The sequence below is a fragment of the Chiloscyllium plagiosum genome, chromosome 3 (genome assembly GCF_004010195.1).
Source record: "Chiloscyllium plagiosum isolate BGI_BamShark_2017 chromosome 3, ASM401019v2, whole genome shotgun sequence".
In the NCBI taxonomy this organism is placed as follows: Eukaryota; Metazoa; Chordata; class Chondrichthyes; order Orectolobiformes; family Hemiscylliidae; genus Chiloscyllium; species Chiloscyllium plagiosum.
The window spans coordinates 38196134-38217728 of record NC_057712.1 but is presented as its reverse complement, the minus strand read 5'-3'; the positions used below and the strand labels follow the sequence as shown (position 1 = coordinate 38217728).

Here is a 21595-nt window from a genome sequence, read left to right as displayed (position 1 = left end):
TGGATTGAAAATTGGTTGGCTGACAGGAAACAAATAGTAGTGATAAACGGCTCCCGTTCGGAATGACAGGCGGTGACCAGTGGTGTGCCGCAGAGATCAGTGCTGGGACCGCAACTTTTTACAATGTACCTTAATGATATAGATGAAGGTATTAAAAGTAATATTAGCAAATTTGCTGATGACACAAAGCTGGGTGGCAGGGTGAAATGTGAGGAGGATGTTAGGAGAATATAGGGTGGCCTGGACAGGCTAGGTGAGTAGATTGATGCATGGCAGATGCAGTTTAATGTGGATAAATGTGTGGTTATCCACTTTGGTGGCAAGAACAGGAAGGCAGATTACTACCTAAATGGAGTCAAGTTAGGTAAAGGGGCAGTACAACGAGATCTAGGTGTTCTTGTACATCAGTCAATGAAAGCAAGCATGCAGGTACAGCAGGCAGTGAAGAAAGCTAATAGCATGCTGGCCTTCATAACAAGAGGAATTGAGTATAGAAGCAAAGAGGTCCTTCTGCAGCTGTACAGGGCCCTGGTGAGACCGCACCTGGAATATTGTGCGCAGTTTTGGTCTCCATATTTGAGGAAAGACATCCTGGCTATTGAGCGAGTACAGCGTAGGTTCACGAGGTCAATTCCCGGAGTGGTGGGACTATCTTACGCTGAAAGATTGGAGTGACTGGGTTTGTATACGCTTGAGTTAGAAGGCTGAGAGGTATAAGATTATTAAAGGATTGGACACTCTGGAGGCAGGAAACATGTTTCTGCTGGTGGGTGAGTCCCGAACTAGAGGACACAGTTTAAAAATAAGGGGTAGGCCACTTCGAACAGAATTGAGGAGAAACCTCTTCACCCAGAGATTGGTGGGTGTATGGAATGCTCTGCCCCAGAAGGCTGGAGGCCAAGTCTCTGGATACTTTTCAAGAAAGAGTTGGGTAGAGCTCTTAAGGATGGTGGAATCAAGGGTTATGGGGATAAGGCAGGAACAGGATACTGATTGAGGATGATCAGCCATGATCATAATGAATGGTGGTGCAGGCTTGAAGGGCAGAATGGCCTACTCCTGCGCCTATTGTCTATTGTCTATTGTGAGATTGGAGTCACAGGTCGGTCAGGCAAGTAGGGATGACTGATCCCTTTCCCGGAAGGACCTGAATAAATGAACTTTTCCCGATTTATTGAATTCAGTTTCACAACTTGCTACTGAGGGTTTTTCAACTTACAAATCTAGGCTAGCGACCCAGAGATTGTAACTAGGTGGTTATAGAATATTAACCACGTGTGCTATAGACTCTTTTTGTTGAAACAACAGTTTTGTAGTGTAAAGGTGATTAAAGTATTTTTCTATCATTGATTTAGTTCAGGAAAGATGCCAGTTGACCTCAGATGTAGTAGTAGTTGTAGTAGTAGTAGTGTGTTTGTTTTTAGAAGGAGAACTGAATACTCTTGTTACAAAATCAATTTCATCTGCTGCAGTGAGTGAGAGTAGGTGTTTATGTATTTTTAAATGATAATGGACATAACGAGAACTCCACATGGTCTTTTGTTTCATCTGCATCTGCAACTGGTGGGTACATTTTTGCTTTCTTGACCCACATTCATTAAAAGTGACTAGTCTCCTCGTGAAAATCAGCAGTTATTTTAATGCATGTTTTTTTAAACAACACAAGCCCAGTAATCTGATATCCTGCGCAGAATTTGATAATTCTCAAACCACAAGTTTAATTCTTAAACAGATGTTAATTATTTTTTTAAATGCTCTCCCTGTCAATGTTCTCCAATTCCTTTCTTTAGGGAGTTTGTTTCTAAGTACTCCAGTTGTCCTGTGGTACTTTGTCCAGTCTGTATTGCATGTAGTGAAATAAATCTAGTTTCCATAAGTCAATTTCCAGATGGGGTAATAGCATCTGAACCAGGAGAATGCTGGCTGATTATGCCCTTCATAACTTATTGTTGTTAAAGCCATTTGTTACTCTACTTTTGCTCTTGGACAAACTGGAATTTTCCTTAGAATCATAGAATCCCTCCAGTATCAAAAGAGGCTATGTGGCCCATCAAGTATACAGTGACCCTCCAAAGAACCTCCCACCCAGACCCAGACCCTATCCATGTAACCCCACATTCCTGATGAAGAGCTTGCTCAAAACGTCGACTGTCCTACTCCTTGGATGCTGCCTGACCAGCTGCGCTTTTCCAGCGCCACACATTTTGACCCACATTTTCCACTAAGCCTGCAAATCCCTGGACACTATGGACAATTTGGCATGGTAAATCCACCTAACCTGCATCTCTTTGGATTGATGGAGGAAATCCGAGCATCCAGAGAAAACCCACACAGACACTGCGAGAATGTGCAAATTCCAATTAGACAAATGCCTGAGGTTAGAATCGAACCTGGGTCCCTGGCACTGTAAGGCATCAGTACTAACCACTGAGCCACCTTGCTGTGCATTTTGATTTTTTTCCTTGAAAAATGATCAAAAGAAAAAAAATGTAAGGAACGTTGATCTGAAAATGGTCAGTTGCGATAGCTTTATGTGCACCTAACTTTTGTTTTGATGACTTTTCAAATCAAGCTGCAATTTAAAAAAATAATTTTAATTCCTTTGAGAGTTAAGAACACAAAGGAACAACTTCATGATGGAGTAGTGAAGGCACCAAAACCTACTCAGTGGAACGAGAGCATTTTAAAAGTTGCTTATGTTCTGTGCTGATGAAGCCAAAACAGCATTTCATATCATGGAATATCTTCAGCAAGCAGGCAGACTCTTTGGCATGTCCATCAGCATAAGGAAGGTTCAAGGTGTTGCCATACTACAAATCTGCATTAACAACAACATGCAAAAGGTTGTTTATAGATTCGTATATCTAGATTTCATAATTGCTAGCAATGTCAGTTGATTCTGCAATCAATGTGTGCAATTCAATAGTTGCAGCTATTATTTTTAAGCTGAGTAAGAGATTGTGGAACAAAACCTGATTAAGAGCATCAAACATAGAAGATTAACAAGTGTTTGGTCACAGTGTTGTTCTATATTGGTGAAACTTGAAAAATGTTCACTCGACATGAAAAAGAATGAGCATTTTTCAACTTTGATATTCAGTATCATTGCCAATGCTGAGTACTCCAGTGTCAATATTTGAGCAGTTATAGTTGACCAGAAATTTAACTGAACTAGCTAAGTATATACTGCTACTCTGGGAGTAGGTCAGATGCAGTGATGAGTTGCTGATTTCCTCGCTTTCCACAGCCTATTTACCATTACAAGGCAAGAGTCAGGAGAAATATTGGAATGCTATTCACTCATCTGGATAAGTGCAGCACCAACAACAGACAGCTCAGCATCATTGATCAAACAGCCTCCTTGATTAGCACTCCATTGGTCATCTTAAGTATTCAATCCATTGACCACCAGTGCGCAGTGTGTATCAAATGCATAATAGGCAAAAGTGAGTACTGCCGATGCTGGAGATTAGAGTCAAGTGTGTGGTGCTGGAAAAGCACAGCAGGTCAGGCAGCCTCTGGAGAGCAGGAAAATCGACGTTTTGGGTGGAAGCTTTTCTTGAGGAATGAGGCTAGGAACCCCAAGGGTGGAGAGATAAATGGGAGGGGAAGATGGGGTGGGTACAAGAGGTGGGGGCGAAGGTGATAGGTCGGAGGAGAGGATAGGTGGGAAGGAAGAGATGGATAAATGGGATGGGTCATGAGGACGGTGCTGAGCTGGGGTAAGGTGGGTGGAGGGGAAATGAGGAAACTGGTGAAATCCACATTGATACAATGGGGTTGGAGGATCCCGAGGCGGAAGATGAGACGTTCTTCCTCCATGCGTCAGGTAGTAAGGGAGTGGTGATGGAGGAGGCACAGGGCCTGCATGTCCTCGACAGAGTGGGAGGCGGAGTTGAAATGTTCAGCCATGGGGCAGTGGGGTTGATTAGTGCAGGTGTCCCGGAGAAATTCTCTGAAGCGCTCTGCGAGTAGGCTTCCTGTCTTTTCCAATGTAGGGGAGACCGCATCGGGAGCAACGGATACACTCTGCAGGTCCTGGGCCGCCTCCATCACCACTCTCTCTTACCACCGCACACCTGGAGGAAGAACGCCTCATCTTCTGCCTTGGGACCCTCCAACTCCATGGCATCAATGTGGACTTCACCAGTTTCCTCAGTTCCCCTACCCCCACTTTACCCCAGTTCCAACCTTCCAGCTCTTCACTGTTCTCATGACCCATCCCATATGTCCATCTTCCTTCCCACCGATCCGCCCCACTATCCCCTCTGACCTACCACCTTCCCCCTCCCTCCCCACCTTAATCCATCTGTTGCACTCTCAGCTACCTTCCCTCCCAGCCCCACCCTCTCCCATTTATCTCTCTACTCCCGATTCTCTCTTCAAATGCATAATGCACAGCAGAAATATGCCAAATTCTGTTCAACAGCATTTTTCAAACCTGTGACCTATGTGAATATTTCATGACCTCTTGGCACATCAATGTTCATTACAACAGTATTAAATTGATAATTTTTTGTGATATTATTCATAATATAAATACCTTGTATATGTGGATGCAAGACAGCACATCAGCCAGAATCCCAATGAATTGTTCAATAACTAATTGAAATGTTCATATTTTGAATACTGTATACAGCAAGCTCCCACAAACCAGTAATGTGGTGATGATGATGATTGGACAATCTGCTTTTGAGAATGAAGAATAAATATTAGTCATCGAATTTTTCAGCACAGAAAGAAACTCTGGCTCATCATGTCTGCAGTGGACATCAAGCAACTATCTGATCTAGTCCCCTTTTCCAGTGCCTGGCCTGTAGCTTTGTATGTTATGGCGCTTCAGCTTATTCAATGTTACCTTTGAGGCGTGAGTTCCAGAGACCCACTCTTGGTGTTAAAAGTTTTCCTAAATTCCCTCAAAACCACCTATTATCTGAACTGTGCCTTCCCACCACAGTTCTTGACCCCTGTACTGAAATGAAAGGTTTCTTCCAATGTACTCAATTTCAGAATTTTGTACACCTGAATCAGCTGTGCTCTCAGCCTTCATTGATTGGGATTATTTTCCTTAGACCAATCTAATATCTCTTCAAATTCTCCAGTCCAGGCAACATCCTGGTGCATCTTTTCTGCACTTTCTCTAATGCAGTCAAATTGTTCTTACTGTGTAGTGACTGGAACTGCACACAGTACCTCAGTTTCCTAATGATGAAGAAGAGTCATACCAGATTTGAAACATTAACTCTGTTTCTCTCTCCACAAATGCTATCAGCCTTGCTATGTTTCTGTAGCATTCTGTGTGTTTCAGATTTCCAGCATCTGCAGTTTTTTGGCTAGATTTGAGTGGCCTACCATCTTGTACAGTTCCACCATATTAATGACTCTTGATGAAGTAAGGCAAGTATTCCAGATGCCACCTTATCCACTTATCCATTTGTCCTGTTACCTTAAGGATCTATTGATGTGCCCACCAAGGTCCTCCAAATCCTCTGTACCTTCAATGTATACTTCCTTGCCTTGATAGTCCTCCGAAAATGCATCATTTCACACTTAGGATTAAGTTCCATTTGTTCTGCCCTTCTGACCAGCCTATCTAAAACATCTTGTAGTCTAAGACTTTCCCTCTCAGTATTTTCCTACTACCTGTGAAACCACTGATCAAACCTCCTATAATTGAGTCCAGATCTTTAGTCTAGTCTACAAACAGCAAGGAACCCAGCACCAAATCTGCAGTATGCTACTGTATACTTCCAGTCTCAAAAATGGCCGTCACCTTCTGCATCCCAATACTAAACCAATTTTGGATCCAATTTGCCAAAATGCCTTGAATTCCTGGGCTCTTAGCTTCTTGTCCAGTCTTCCAAGCGAGATGTTATCAAAAGCCTTACCAAAGTCCATGTACACTACATCCATTTGCACTACCCTCATCCACTCATGTGGTTACCTCCTTGAAACCTGTCAGATAGGATCTTCTCCTGACAAATCCATGCTGACTATACCTGAATAATCCCTGCCTCTGCAAGTGGAGATTAATTCTCTTCGAGTTTTTCCTAATAGTTTCCTTACCACTAATGTTAGACTCACTGGCCTATAGCTATCTGCTTTATCCTTGTCACCCTTCTTGAATAATGTTACCATATTGGCTGTCCTCCAGTCCTTTTGGCATCTTTCCTGAAAATTTGAAAATTCATGTCATGGTCCCTGGAGTCTCCTCTCCAGCAGCCTTGGATACATTTCATCTAGGCCTGAGAATTTATCCAATTTTAATCTCATTAAAACTAATATCTCCTCTTCCTCCTCCTCAATTGTAATTTGTTCAAGTGTAATCACAGTCCTCCTTGATTTATACAACTACATTGTTCTTCTTTATTGTTAATGTAGATGTAAAGATCTCTTTTAAACCTCAACTACATATTTGGTTCCAATTACTGTTTGCCACAGTTCTGTAATGCCCTCACTCTTTCGCTGCTTATCCTTTTATTTCTAATATACTTTTAACATGCCTTTGGATCTTACTTTGATTTACATACCAGTCCTTCTTTCATGCACCCTCTTTGCTTTTACATTTCCTTTTTTATTTAAGTAATACTCTGCACTTTCTCTACTCCTGTAGGGTTTATGGTATTCTGACCCCTCACTACCCTAGGCTTACCTTTCTTTTCAATCCTGTACATCCCTTGACCTTTAGGTTTACAGGAACACCTTGGTCTTGCATTTCCACTACCCCATTTTTTTGAAAGACTTTCACTGTTCTGCTGTGGATTTTCCTATAAGGAACTGCTCCTAGTTTGTTTTCGCCAGGTTCTTTCTTACATATATTAAAATCAGCCCACCCCAATTCAAACCTTTATTTCTGGTCCATCATTGTCTTTTTCCACGACTACCTTAAATCTTACTAAATTGTGGTCACTGTCACCAAAATGCTTTCCCATTGACTGTTCTACATTTTGCTTCATTCCTAAATTTAGATCCAGAACTGTCCCATGTCTTGTAGGACGACTTTGTGCTGGCTTAAAAAACTCTTGACACAAATTTTGTAATTGTGCCTTATACGCGAGCTAGAGGTCATTAATATATATTAGGAAAAGCAGGGGTCCTAACATGGACCCCTGGGAAACTACACTGTAAACCTTCCCCCAATCCAGAAAATAACTGTTATTACTCTCTCTTTCTTATTACTTAACTATTTTTGTATCTGTATTGTTGATGTCTATTTTATTCCACAAACTCTAACTTTGTTCTCAAGTTTGTTGTGTGGCAGTGAAGCAGATGGCTTTCAAGATTTCATTCAAAAAATGATACCTTTGATTGTGAAATGCAGCCTTTAGTACTACAGTGGAATGTCAGTGTGCATTTTTGTTCTTGAGTTCTGGAGTGGGACTGGAACCCAAGATTTGGGAGCATTCTTGCTGATGCAGCGTTCAAGTGATGCAGCAACAGCTCTCATAAGAGTCTTAAAACTGTTGCTGTGCAAAAAAAAGGACTATAATAAAAGACTGAATCACTTTGTATTTTTTTTGTATCATTTGAACATGCAGCACTTGTGTTTTTATACTCTTTTTTTTCTTAATATCCTGCACCTTAAAGATTAAATCACCCACATTTTTTCATTTCTTCTTTCCCTTCACTTGCACCTTTAAAAGCACAGAAACCATTGCAGAGCAGAAGGTTGTAAATGATTAGCTCCCAGATGTCTGCAAATGCAGCACTATAAATAGCTAGTAGGAGGTGAGAGTGCCTTGATAAACAAAATCATCTGAATAATTGTTCTCTCCCTCCTCCACTAATGCAGTTGATACCTAAAGTTTGGGGAGGTCGTGCCTTAGCATTAAGGTCACCGGACTATAAGTCCAGGGATCTAGGCTAATGCTCTGGGTTGTGTTTCAAATCCCACTGTAATAGCTGGTAGAACTTGAATTAAATTAAGAAATGTTGGAATTAAAATCTAATTTAGTGATGACCATTGCCAATTGCCTTCTAGTGAAGGAAATCTGCCTCCCATACCTGACCTGGGCTATGTGTGACTCTAGACCCACAGCAATGTAGTTGACTTTTAAATGCCCTTTGAAATGGCCCAGCTCGCCACTCGGTTGCATCAAACTGCTAAAACATCTTTTTTAAAAGAAAACAAATTGTCAGGTGAGTTATCCATCTATTTGCCTCCACAGCATCCCACCTTCACATGCTATTCTTTAGTTCAGTTCACTCCATGTGATATCAAGAAATGGCTAATGGCACCGAATACTCTAAAGGCTATGACTTCAGCCAACATTTCGGCAGCAGTGCAGAAGATTTTGTGCTCCCGAGCTGGCCATGCACCGAGAGATAATGTTTAAGTACAGCTGGAACACACATTTATTGTGAAAAGCTATATGTACACAAGAAAAGCAGGACAGATCCAATTTGGCCAATTACTGCCTCTCACTAGTCTATCCTCAATTGTCAATGAAGTGATGTGAGGAGTTGTCAACATTTCTATCAAGCAGCACTCATTCAACAATCGCTTGTGTTCTCTCTGCTTGTGACCTTGCTACAGCCATGGCGCAAATCTGGATAAAAGTGCTGAACTCTAGAATGACTTCTCTTGATATCAAGGCAACGTTTAGAGTCGTAGAGATGTACAGTGTGGAAACGGACACTTTGGTCCAACTTGTCCGTGCCGACCAGATATCCCAACCCAATCTAGTCCCACCTGCCAGCACCGACCCATATTCCTCCAAATATTTCTTGTTCATATACCCTTGACTAGGGCGTCAAGGAGGTCTAGTATAACTGAAGTCATGGGAATCCTGAGATGGGGTTGGGAATATCTCTCCACTGGTTGTAGTTGAACCTCTTAGATTTTGTGCATTTATGACTGCTGCTCCCCAATATTGGTAGTCAATCATTCATAATGAATTTTCAGGTTATGCATTAGGTTTTACAGACTAGCGGTTTAGATGTGATACATTAGGTAGACCAGAAAAAAAATACAACCTGTGACAATTGAGGATCATTCACTGAAACCGTTGGACAAACAAGTAGTGGTATGGAGTGTGTTGATCTCACCCTCCTGCTTTGCTAATGTTAGGGAACCATCTCCCTGGTCTTCCCTCAATCGTCCAATGAAAAAGACAGGACCCTTTCAAAACCTTTCTGACCCTGCACCCTAGTTGATCTACGCTATTTCTGAGGACGCGTAGTTAATGATGCGTCAGTCACCCTCTAAGCCAATATATGTGGGATAATCATTCATCATGTTAGGATAACCTTTCCCACTTGCCCACCTGTATCTGAAGGTTTTTTAAAATTGTTTGGTAACACAACTTTTATTGTCCTACTCATGACATTGATGGAGTACGTATGGTCCCATATAGATCTTTATCAGTTTAGGAAGCATAGTTGCCTTGCTGGTATGTACTGTTTATTTGAAATTGTTCACATTTGAAAAACTAAGTAACTGCTGTGATAACAGTTAATGATGTCTCATACTACACAGAAAATACTAGAAAGATTCTGACTTAAAGGCACCCCAGCTTCCAACATATGGATTACTTCCAGTGCCATGTGCTAGTGAGGGTAAGAACAGAGGATATGGCAGATGAACGCATGGCTAAAGAATTGGTGCAAGGGGCAGGGATTCAGATTTTTAGATCATTGGGATCTTTTCTGGGACAGAGGTGACCTGTTCAAGAGGGATGGATTGCATCTGAACTGAAAGGGAACCAATGTCTTGGTGGCCAGGTTTGCTACTGCTACAAGGGAGGGTTTAAACTAGATTGGGATCCTCCTACAGCAGGGCCGTAAGTGCGAGGCTGGAAGGAGATACAGTAATCCGAAAGAGTAAAGTGAAGAGATCGGTCAGGCTGGAACATGACAGGGAGCAAAGAATGCCTGTTGGATTAAATTGCATCTGTTTTGATGCAAGAGGGCTGAGAAGTAAGGTGGATGAACTCAGGGTGTGGATAGGTACATGGGATTGGGATATTACAGCCATTACAGAACCATGGCTAAGGTGCTGACAGGGCTGACAGTTTAATGTGTTAGGGAGCATTGCTTTGGATTGGGGGGGGGGGGGCGGAGTGCATTGCATTTTTTGATTAAGATGGGTATCACAGCAGTAATCAAAAATTAAATAACTGAAGTTACGCTTTGTGGGTGGAACTAAGAAATAAGAAGGGGATGGTGACGTTATAGGCCCCGAAATAGTTAATGAGAATTAGAGGAACAAATATGCAGAGAGATTGTGGAGACTTGCAGGAGCAATAAGGTTGTCATGAAAGGGGATTTTAATTTTCTTAGCAGTCTGGGCTTAGATGGGGTGGAATTTAAGTGCATTCAGGAAAGTTTCCTGAAGCAGTATATAGAGGGCAAGACTTGACCTACTCTTGGGGAAACAGGGCAGGACAGGTGACTGAGGTGACAATGGGAGAGCACATCAGGACCAGTGACCATAGTTCTATTAATTTTAAACTAGTTATGGAGAGGCACAAAACTGGTCCACAGGTTCAAGTTCTAAATTGGGGCAAAGGAAACTCTGATGGAATTAGACAGGAGCTTGCTGGAGTTGATTGGAGTAGTTTGTTTGCAGGCAAAGGGACTTCTGGCAAGTGTGAGGCTTTTAAAACTGAGATAGCTAGAGTTTGAAGTCTGTGTTCCTGAGAGGATGAAAGGCAAGGTTGACAGGAATAGGGAATCCTGGATGTCCAGAGGTATTAAGGCTTTGATTAGAAAAACAGGAAGAGATTTGGCTCAAGTGCAGGCAACTGGGATCAAGGGAATCCTGGATGTATACAATGGACACAGGGGTTTACTGAAGAAGGAAATCAGGAGGGCGAAAAGGGGGCACAAGATATCCTTGGCTGAGAAGATTAGGGTGAGTCCACAGAGATTCTTTAAGTATATTAAAGAAAAAAGAATAATTAGAGAGAATAGGACCCCTCAAGGATGAAAGTGGACATGTAGAATCACAGGAGATGGGTGAGGTCCTCAATGAATATTTCTCCTTTGTTTACTGTGGAGAAAGATGTGGAGGCTTGGGAACATGTGGAAGTTAATGGTCATGTCTTGGGGACAGTCCGTATTGCAATAGATGAGGTGTTAGATGTGTTAGAATGTATGAAGGTGAATAAATCTCCTGGTCCTGACAAGATATATCCAAGAACACTGCAAGAGGCTAGAGAAGAAATTATGGGGGCTTTGGCTGATATTTTGGCATCATTGTTAGCCTTTCGAGTGAGATCCTGGAAGACTGCAGGATAGTAAATGTGCCATTTATTCAAGAAGGACTGCAAAAAAAAAACCTGGGAACTATCCAAAGATGTGCAGGTCAGGTGAATTGACCATGTTAAATTGCCCGTAGTGTTAGGGGTATGGGTGGGTTGCGCTTCAGCGGGTCGGTGTGGACTTGTTGGGCCGAAGGGCCTGTTTCCACACTAATGTAATGTAAAAAAAAATGTAAAATGTAATAGACTATTAAGCAGGACATGTGTGGTAGGTAAGTTACTTGAGAAAATTCTGATAAGATAAGATATACATACATTTGGAAAGATGGTTTGATTAGGATAGTCAGCGTGGCTTTGTGCATAGGAGATCAAGCCTCACAAATTTTAGAGTTCTTTGATGAAGTGACCAGGAAGGTTGATGAGGGCAGGTCAATAGATGTAGTCTGTATAGATTTCAGTAAGGTCTTTGATTAGGTTCCACATGGTAGTCTGCTCTGGAAGGTTAGATTGCATGGAATCTTGTGAGCTGGGAAATTGGAGGCACAATTAGCTTGATGGTAGGAAACAGAGGGTAATAGTGGAAAAATGCTTGTCTGACTGGAGGGCCTGTCACTAGTGCAGTACCTCAGGGATTGGTGCTGGGGTCATTGCTGTTTGTTATCTATATCAACGATTTGGATGCAAATGTACCAGGCATGACTAGTGAGTTTGCAGATGACACCAAAATAGGTGGTATTGTGGAGTGTGAGGAAGTTTATTAGAAATTGCAGCAGGACCTTGATCAGCTGAGGAACTGGGCTGAGAAATGGTAAGTGGAGTTTAATATAGATAAGTGTGAAGTATTGTATTTTGGGAAGTCAAATCAAGGTAGGAGTTTCATGGTGAATGGTAGGGCCTTAAGGAGTGTAGTGGAAGAGAGGGACCTTGAAGTTCAGGTGCATGGTTCTCTGAAAATGGAGTCACAGGTAGACAGGGCAATGAAGAAGACGTTTGGCACACTGGCCTTCATCAGTCAGGGCATTGAGTATAGACGTTGGGAAGTTATGTTGCAGGTGTACAATATGTTGATGAGGCCGCACTTGGAGTATTGTGTTCAGTTTTGGTCACCTTGCTAAAGGAAGGATGTTATTAAATTGGAAACAGTGCAGAAGAAATTTACAAGGATGTTGCCAGGACTCAACGTCCTGAGTTATTGGGAGAGGTTGAACAAGCTAGGACTTTTTTCTTTTAGAGTATAGGAGACTGAAGGGGGATCTTATAGAAGTGTATGAGATCATAAGGGGCATGAATAGGGGGATGCACTCAGTCTTTTTCCCAGGGTTGGGGAATCGAGGACTAAAGGGCATCAATTTAAGGTTAGAGGGGAAAGAATAAAAGGGAACCCGAGGGGCAACGTTTTTACACAGGGTGGTATGCATATGGAATGAACTGCCAACAGAAGTGGTTGAGGTGGGTATATTAACAACAATTAAAAGGCATTTGGACAAATACATGGTTAGGAAATGCTGGTGTTGGACTGGGGTATACAAAGTTAAAAATCACACAACACCAGGTTGTGCTCACCTGATGGAACGTCGCTCCGAAAGCTAGTGTGCTTCCAATTAAACCTGTTGGACTATAACTTGGTGTTGTGTGATTTTTAACATGGTTAGGAAAGGTTTAGAAGGATATGGGCCAAGTGCAGGGAATAGGGTTAGTGTGGATGAACCAATTTGGACCAAAAGGCCTGCCTCCATGTTGTAGGACTCTGACTCTATACCTAGCACAAAGGAGGATGGTTTTGGTTGTTGGTCAATCTGTTCAGTCTTAAGAAGTCAGTGTAGGTGTTTCTTGGTGTAGTATTTTGGGTTCAATCACCTTCAGCAGCTGCACCGATAGTTATTGAGGTCAAAGGTGGGAATGTTCATTAGTGCTAAATATTTTCAATCATGCACAATTCCTCAATACTGAAGCATGTTTCCATCTGCAGCCAGAACTCTAACTTCCAAGTTTGAGCAAGTAATATTCATGCCTCTCAATTGCCAAGAAATGAGCGTCTCCAACAAAAGCAACTCCAACAATTTTCCTCTGGCATTCAGTGCTACTCGCCATCACAACTAATAACATCTTAGCGGGTTACCCTTGACCAGAATTTGAATTGGACGTGTCATTTTAATACTGTGGCTACAAGAACAGATCAGAGTAATTTGTCTACTATCTCCCCAGAACCAGTCTACCCTCAACGAGCCAAAAGTCAGATAAGTGATGGAAGACCACCCACTTTCTCAGATGAGTTATAGGATCATTGTAGACTCCCTACAGTGTGGAAGCAGGCATTTGGCCCATCATTTCCCATGGCTAAAGCACCTAACCCACTGGTCCCTGAACACGATGGGCAATTTAGCATTGCCAGTTCATGTGATTTGTACATCTTTGGACTGAGAGGACACTTGAACATCTGGCAGAAACCCATGCAGATGATGGGTCAATGTGCAAACATACACACACACATCGGTGCATAAAGGAAATAGTGGCTAATGTCCTCAAGGCTCTTCTGAGAATGGCTTGCAATGCCGCAATCTCCACCACCTTGAAGGGCAAGGGCAGTGGATATATCTGTGTACTACCACCTGCAGGGCTGCCTCTTCCAAGCTGCACATCATGCTAATTTGGAATTTCTTCACTTTTTTTAACCTCCCTCTACCATTTCTTCACTGTTCTTAAGTTGAAATCCTAAAATTCCCTTCTTAGCAGCATTGTGGATGTATTATGCCCAGGGCACGGCTATGGTTCAGTATGATTGCTCGCCACACCCATTTCAAGGGCAATTGGGAATAGGCAATAATTGTCAGCCAGGTGAAAGTGAGGACCACAGATGCTGGAGATCAGAGTCAAGATTAGAGTGGTGCTGGAAAAGCACAGCAGGTCAGGCAGCATCTGAGGAGCAGGAAAATTGATGTTTCGGGCAAAAGCTCTTCATCAGGAATGAGGCAGGGAGGCTCTGGGGTGGAGAGATAATTGGGAGGGGGCGGAGCTGGGGAGAAGGTAGCTAAGAGTGCAGTAGGTGGATGGAGGTGGGAATGAAGGTAATCGGTCAGAGAGGAGGATGGAGTGGATAGGTGGGAAGGAAGATTGGGAGGTAGGACAGGTCATGAGGATGGTGCTGAGCTGGCAGTTGGAACTGGGGTAAGGTGGGGGGGAGGGGAAATGAGGAAACTGATGAAGTCCACATTGATCCTTTGGGGTTGAAGTGTTCCAAGGCAGAAAATTGAGGCGTTCTTCCTCCAGGCGTCGGGTGGTGAGGGAGTGACGGTGGCGGAGGCCCAGGACCTGCATGTCCTTGGCAGAGTGAGAGGGGGAGTTGAAATGTTGGGCCACGGGACGGTGGGATTGATTGGTGCGGGTGTCCCGGAGATGTTCTCTAAAGTACTCTGTGAGAAACCGTCGAGTCTCCCCAATGTAAAGGAGACCACATCAGGAGCAACGGACACAATAAATGACATTGGTGGAAGTGCAGGTGAAACGTTGATGGATGTGGAAGGGGGCCTTTGATGGAGGTGAGGGAGGAAGTGTGGGCGGTAGGTTTTGCAATTCCTGTGTTGGCAGGGGAGGATGCCAGGAGGGGACGGTGGGTTGTTGGGGGTCGTGGACCTGACCAGGTAGTCACAGAGGGAATGGTCTTTGTGGAAAACTTTTAAGGGTTGGGGAGGGAAATATATCCCTGGTGGTAGGGTCAGTGTGTAGGTGGCGGAAGTGTTGGCGGAAGATGCGGTTTGTGCAGATGTTGGTGGGGTGGAAGGTGAGGACCAGGGTTGTTCTGTCCTTTTTGCAGTTGGAGGGGTGGGATTTGAGGGCGGAGGTGCGGGACATGGATAAGATGCATTGGAGGGCATCTTCAACCACGTGGGAGGTGAAATTATGGTCTTTAAAGAAGGAAGCTATCTGGTGTGTTCTGTGGTGGAGCTGGTCCTCCTGGGAGCAGATACGGTGGAGGTGGAGGAATTGGGAATACTATCCCATGATGAATAAAATCTCTGATACATATTTATTACCAACGAATCTTTGTCTCCTTCATACTTTTAATTAATACAACTTTTTTAGCTAGCACCTTCAAAGGGATGATATTCAAATAGGCTGCATTTTTCAAGAGACTAATATCCTTAGACAAATTGATTTGGATGATACCCAGTGGCAGCAAAAGTAAGTTCAAAAGGCTGCTAATGTACAATTGTGAAACTTGTGTTAGACAGATGAAATGCTGTGCATTTCATTTAGAGTTTTGATTACAAAGAGCTGTCTGAGATTCCAAGCTATTAAACGCATGGAAAAAGTCAGAATATCAAAAGTCATTTAACAGAGGTGGGGATACTGTTTCAAACCAGCAAAGGATAATTTAGGGTTAATGTTTGGCTGGTTTTGACTCATTTCAGTTTCTCCTGGGTGACTTAAGCTTGAGAATTAAAAATTAACTCCTGAGTAACTATTAATTGATCCCACTACTACACCCTCCCCAAACTGACATCCTAATCCCTCTAACATCATAATCAATGTTTGGAGCAGACGTCTGAAGTGTTTTTTTTTAAAATCATCATTATGGCATGAAGGTATTGTTAGCTGGGCCAGCATTTATTTCTCAACTCTAGTTGCCTTTGAGAAGGTGGTAGAGATCTGCCTCTTCAACTGCTGCAGCTCATTTTGTGTTGGTATATTCACAATGGCATTACGCAGGGAGCATTGAAGGGATGGCAAGATGTTTTCAAGTCTGGATGGTGAATGGCTTAGAGGGGAACATGAAGAATGGTGGTATTCATGTATTTTTGCTGTCCTCCTAGGTAGAGACTATGGGTTTGGAAGGTGCTGTTAAAGGAGTCTAAGTGAATTTCTACAGCGCATGCTCTGCTAATGAACATTGTGGATAAACGGTGTAAAGATTTGCGGAAGTGGTACCAAGCAAGCAGGCTGTATCATCCTGGATAGTGTCAAGACTAGACTGATGGGTGTAATAATTGGCCAGGTTGGACTCGTGTACACAACATACTAGTGTAATTTTCTATGTTGTAGAGTAAATGCTAGTGTTGTAGCTGTACTGGAACTGTATTGGCTAGAAGTACTACAAGTTCCGAAGCACCTCTCCAGTGCTAATGCTGGAATATTGCAAGGACCCATGTTCTTTGCAGTATCCAATGCCTCCAGCCATTTCTTGATATCATGTAGAGTGAAGCAAATTAGCTCAAAATTGCTATCTGATTTTTGAGGTTCTCCAGAGGAGGCTGAGATGGATCATCCACTTGATACTTCTGGCTGATTATTGCCAGGATTCAACCTTTTATAAGCTGACTATCAGGGATTCAACCAAAAATCAATTTCTTGGGATTTCCTTAAAATTGTTTTTTTAAAACTGGATTGAAGGTTGTCTACATAAACTGATTAGGCCAATTGTAAGACAGATTGGAATTTTACTGAAGAAATCTGATAAGGCTGGATTGGAGCTTTTATGTAGCAAGTCAGTTGAGGCATCACTTTCTCAAGCTGTTGCAGTTTCTAAAATGCAAGTTTTATAAAGTTTTGACTTTACTGAAAATTTTCTGAAGCACATGTAGCAGCTATTACATGTAAAAAGCAGTGTTGTTTCAGTTGAAGTAGTTGATTGCTAATGTGAATTTAATTCATTAATCCTGTGTCTGTATTTGCTCAATAGTGGGGTCAGCCTGATTTTTTTTTTCACCCTTTTTAAGCATTGTATTACTGAACACACATCTGTCGTGTATACTCCCCCAATGTTTTCCATGAAATCAGAATCTGATTCTATTCTCTAACATAAAAATCGTTTCATGTTTTTTGTGTCAATGTTGGAAATGAGTTTTCTATAATGACAGTTATGTATTGCTTTTCTGTATTTTTGATTGTGGACTGAAATGGGAAAATAATTATTTTAAAAACCAAGAATTATGAAAGATTTAGCTGCACTTTTTAAAAAGCAAGCCGCACAATTGATGAGAGTTTAATGCAGACTAACTAGCACAAGGGAAGGTGTACAGAGTGAGATTGGCCGATGACAAGTAACTGATTTGGTTTATGAAGTGATGATCTGTTACCCATGAGAAGCGTGGTCTTCCTGCCAGCAATTGTGTGTCATGTAATTGAATTGCTCTCATGTAGCTGAACAGCTTGTGGATGTGAATGAGATGGGCATAAGCTTTTGGAACCAAAAACAAGTTGCTGGAAAAGCTCAGCAGGTTTGGCAGCACCTGTGAACAAAAATCAGAGTTAATGTTTTGGGTCCATGACCCTGCTTCAGAACTTCTGAGCTTTTGATTTACAGCATTCTCAGTCCTTTTGGTTTTCATAAGCTTTCAGACTTCCATAAAGGAAGGTGCTATCCTTGTCTAAAAACCTGATACCAAAAACCTGAAGAAAGCAGTTTGTTTTCCCATGCTAGTTTTTTGTAAGCTGTTGCTTTCTACCAAGAGTCTTTACAGATTGTAAACTACTTGTAATTTTGCAGGCAGGTGAAAGTACCTGAAGAAGTGAGAAATAATCAAATGGCAAGTCAAAATGATCACCTCAGTGAATCCTGTGGTCAAGGACCATTGAACGCCTTCCCCGGTTTTGCCTCCACCTATAACATTAGTTATTTTTGTTTGCTTCCACATGTGCATCGGTGGTCTTTCATAAGACAGGGTCAGAGTTTTAATGATTTGAGTTGTATGTCGGTGGTTCATAGTTATTTACCTGTAACTAGAATCTATTTATTTGTAATGAATAGTAATTTTTGTTAAGTAGAGAAAATGCCATTAACCACATAGTAATGTGTGTGTAGGGAAAGAAGCTGATTGGTGAGGATTACTGAATATATTTAGTTCTTAGAGTAAAGTCTTCAGTTGTGTTTTGGTATGTAGTGTTTTCTTCTCTCTTTATCAATCTAATATCCAAGTAGTTTTATTGCTGTTTTTTTTTCTTTTTGTTTTATAGTAAATTGGGGAATAGAGCAGGAAACCTTGAGTAATTACTTTATAAATTAAATCAAATGATGGCAGGATAGATGATTTATTACTGGTGCAATATGTGTAAGTTGCTGGACACCAATGTGATCCAGAGTGACCACATCTATAGGAAGTGTTTGCAGCTTGAGTTTTGGATCTGATTTGAGGAGCTGGAATCAGAGTTGCTGACGTTGAGCCGCATTGATAAAGAGGGAAGGTACCTGGACACTTTGCTCCAAAGATTGGTTGCAACCATGTAAGACTATAAGAAATGGGAATGAGAGAAGGCCCTTTGGCCCCTCAATCATGCTGAGCTGACATCAATCACACCACTTTTCTGCCCTTTCCCCATTGCCCTTGATTCCCATTGCCTACTGACAAGAATCTATCTCAGCCTTAAATATACCCATAGAGCTGTTTGTGCAGAGTTCCAAAGAGACTCAACAGTCTGAGAAGAAATTCTTCTCTATCTCAGTCTTAAATTCGTGCCCCTTTATTCTGCAACTACGCCCCATGGCCCTAGATTGCCCGTAAGGGGGAATATCTTCTTGGCATTTACTCTGTCAAACCGCCCCTAAGAATCCTATATGCCTCAAAGCGATTGCTTCTCATTTTTTAAATTCAATGTGTAGAATCCAAGCCTGTTTAACCTTTTGCTCATAATCCCACATCAGGGATTATCCTAGTGAACCTTCTCTGCACTGCCTCCAATGAAATAATATCTCTCCTTTAAATGAAAGGACCAAACCTGCTTATAGTACTCCAGGTGTGGTCTCACCGGCACCTTGTATATATACACATGAGACAAGCTTAATCTTATACTCCAACTCTCTTGAATTAAGTGCCATAATTCCAGTAGCTTTTATGATTACTTGCTGCTCTGTGTTTGGTGCACAAGTGTTTGTATTGCAGTTTTTCTCTATTTAAATACTACTTTGTTCTTTGGTTCTCCCTTCCAAAATTAACAACTTCACATTATCTCACATACATTTGCCAACCTATTGCCCACTTACTTTACTTAGCAATATCACCTTGAAAAATGTTTGTGTCAGACTTGCAATTTGTCAGCCCCCTGCCCCCCCACCCCTACTTGTAAATTTCCTCTTAAATTTAGTTTTGGAGACAGTACCATTCAGTATGCAGTGTGCATTATTTTGCCAAAGGCTTGTTCCTGGTCCAAGTTGATTTGTAACCATTACAAGTGGGCATCAGAGCCGCCCTGCTTTTGCCGCGGGACTATGCTGACATCAGGAAACTATAAGAATTTATTTTGTGTTTTAAACAGCAGTCGCAGCTTTAAACCTGCAGAACTCAGCAGCTGCCGGTCCGCCCACGTGACCGGGAGATAGGAGACAAAGGACAGATAAAATCCACACCAGATCATGCTTCACCGGTGCACCGCTCTCCTCCCTGCTCTCCTCTTCGCCCTAGGACTAGTGCCTTCCTTCCCCGAAATATATGACAACTTCTACCGCCATGGTGTTGCCTTCAACACGTTCGACGCCTGCAAGGGACAAGCCCGATGTGATCGACGCGTTCTACAACGCCTGGCTGGAGGTCCTCCCGGGCGTACAGACACTCTGTTTATTCTGCACGTCGGCGTGCTGAGGCGATGGACTTGGGGGGTTGCATGTTCAGGACAATGTGTGCCATGCCCGAGGACCTCTCCTCTGCACCGGCCTTTGATGCCTTTACTGTACGGGATCTGTCTGTTTGCGGATATTACGAGCCTACTAATGCCGCAGTAGTCTCTTTGTATTTGTGCTTTCCACCGCCCCCGACCACGACTCCCGAGATATTGCCATGCCCCTCTCTGGGACCGGGGCCCGCGGCGGGGGGACTGGTATTGTGGGATGAAGGAGAGGCCCTTTATGTCAACGTCCGACATGAGGTCGTGCCTGTGCTGGTCAGTATATTGGGCATCCGGGTACCGGACTATTGCACAGCACAGGTACGCAACCTATACGCCATGATGGGGAAGGAGATTATAGAGAGGGCCATAGATGCCATGGGAGCAACCCACTACCGAAATGACATACATAACACGCACACACAACGACACAGACGGCGCATAGTCAACGATGCTCTCACAGGACTCAACACGGGAACATCCGTAGTAAACTCTCTAGACATCCAGGGCCTTAACGAAAAGGTCGAGCAACTAAAAGGGGTAATGAGGGACCTGCTACAGAGGTCTCTCACAAATCGGGCAGACCAGGCACGCCTGGGGGAAGAGCGAGTATTCACCCAGCTCGACGGCATTGCAGTCCTGGAGACACACGCCCACACCATTAACCGCCTTATAGACCAGGCCATGCATGTGGCCTGTGGATGGCGCCTTATAGACCAGGCCATGCATGTGGCCTGTGGATGGTAGCCCAGATCCGGCATAATCTTGACCGGGTCCAAAGGGGGGAGGTGCCCGACTGGATCGACAGTGCGAAACTGGCCTCACTCGCGGGGCGCTCCGGGCTGCTCGACAACCGGACTCTGAAGGGTATGACCAGAGTATACCCAGTGATGCCCGACTTTGAGGTCAGTGAGGCGACAGGAGTCGGGATTGTCCTCCTGATCCCCTTGGTCACCCCAGAGTCGGGGCCATTTCCCCTGTTTCACATTGAGAACATCGGAGTCATACGGGAAAACGCTTCCCTCAAATATCGATTAGCTCACCACACAGCCATATCTCGAAACAGCGCTGTGTACGGGGTGCCGCTTACAGGCTGCAAGCAGCGGGGGGCGATTACCATCTGCCCTCACCCCTTACGAAGGAGTGAAACAGCGGACTGCGGGTTCAACCGGACACAGGGCTGCACCCTTGAAATTGAACCCACGGGCCCCCACTTCACTAGGGCGGGGTATGGTGGGGGGAACGATATTGCGTCTCCACTCTTGAAATCTCATTTTGGTATAATGGACTGCAGTGCCCGATTCCCCAGCACGAGTTCTGCTTCGCCCCCAGGCGCCCAGTCACGGTTGGGCAAGCTCACATCTCAGAGGTCCGACGACGGAACCCCGAGTCCATATAAACTACTGATAAATTCAGGGACGCCCTCAGGGAATATCAGGAGCCTGAACAAGCCCCCATCCCACATTTGGCTGAGGTCTTACGGGAGCTTAGGACCCGGGTAGGACACTCAGTGAAATTGTATCACCAGTTGCAGTCGCATGTAAAGGACCTAAAGGAGGACACAGACACAGCTCTGCAGTCCCAGGGGTGGGCACAGAGGGTGTGGGATTGGGGCCTGAACGTGAACATCCATCCCTGGATCCGAATCATCTCACACACCATTGTAGGCATACAGTTACTGCTGGCTCTGGCCTGGCTCCTGCTGGCGTGTCATTCATGCCGCCAGCACAAGAAACGAAAGGCCAGGAAGACCATGCACCACGCCATCGACTCCTGGCGGGCGATCAGGCACCGTGAGC

The 21595-nt window shown here is 43.5% G+C and overlaps 2 protein-coding genes across 4 annotated transcripts in view; both read left to right on the top strand.

The window, feature by feature from the left end:
* The window catches only part of LOC122542453 (signal-induced proliferation-associated 1-like protein 2), a 557075-nt gene that overhangs the window by 34545 nt on the left and 500935 nt on the right, over positions 1-21595 (top strand). The gene's annotated exons all lie outside the window — the stretch shown is intronic.
* Positions 19676-21550, top strand: LOC122542464. Its single transcript, XM_043680193.1, has 2 exons — positions 19676-20491; positions 20531-21550. The coding sequence occupies exons 1-2, from the start codon at positions 19779-19781 to the stop codon at positions 20541-20543; spliced, it is 726 nt and encodes a 241-aa protein (XP_043536128.1). The 5' UTR covers positions 19676-19778; the 3' UTR covers positions 20544-21550.

Bases quoted from the DNA above. Each gene is read 5' to 3' on its own strand.
- LOC122542464 (XM_043680193.1), top strand. From the start codon at position 19,779: ATGGACTTGGGGGGTTGCATGTTCAGGACAATGTGTGCCATGCCCGAG.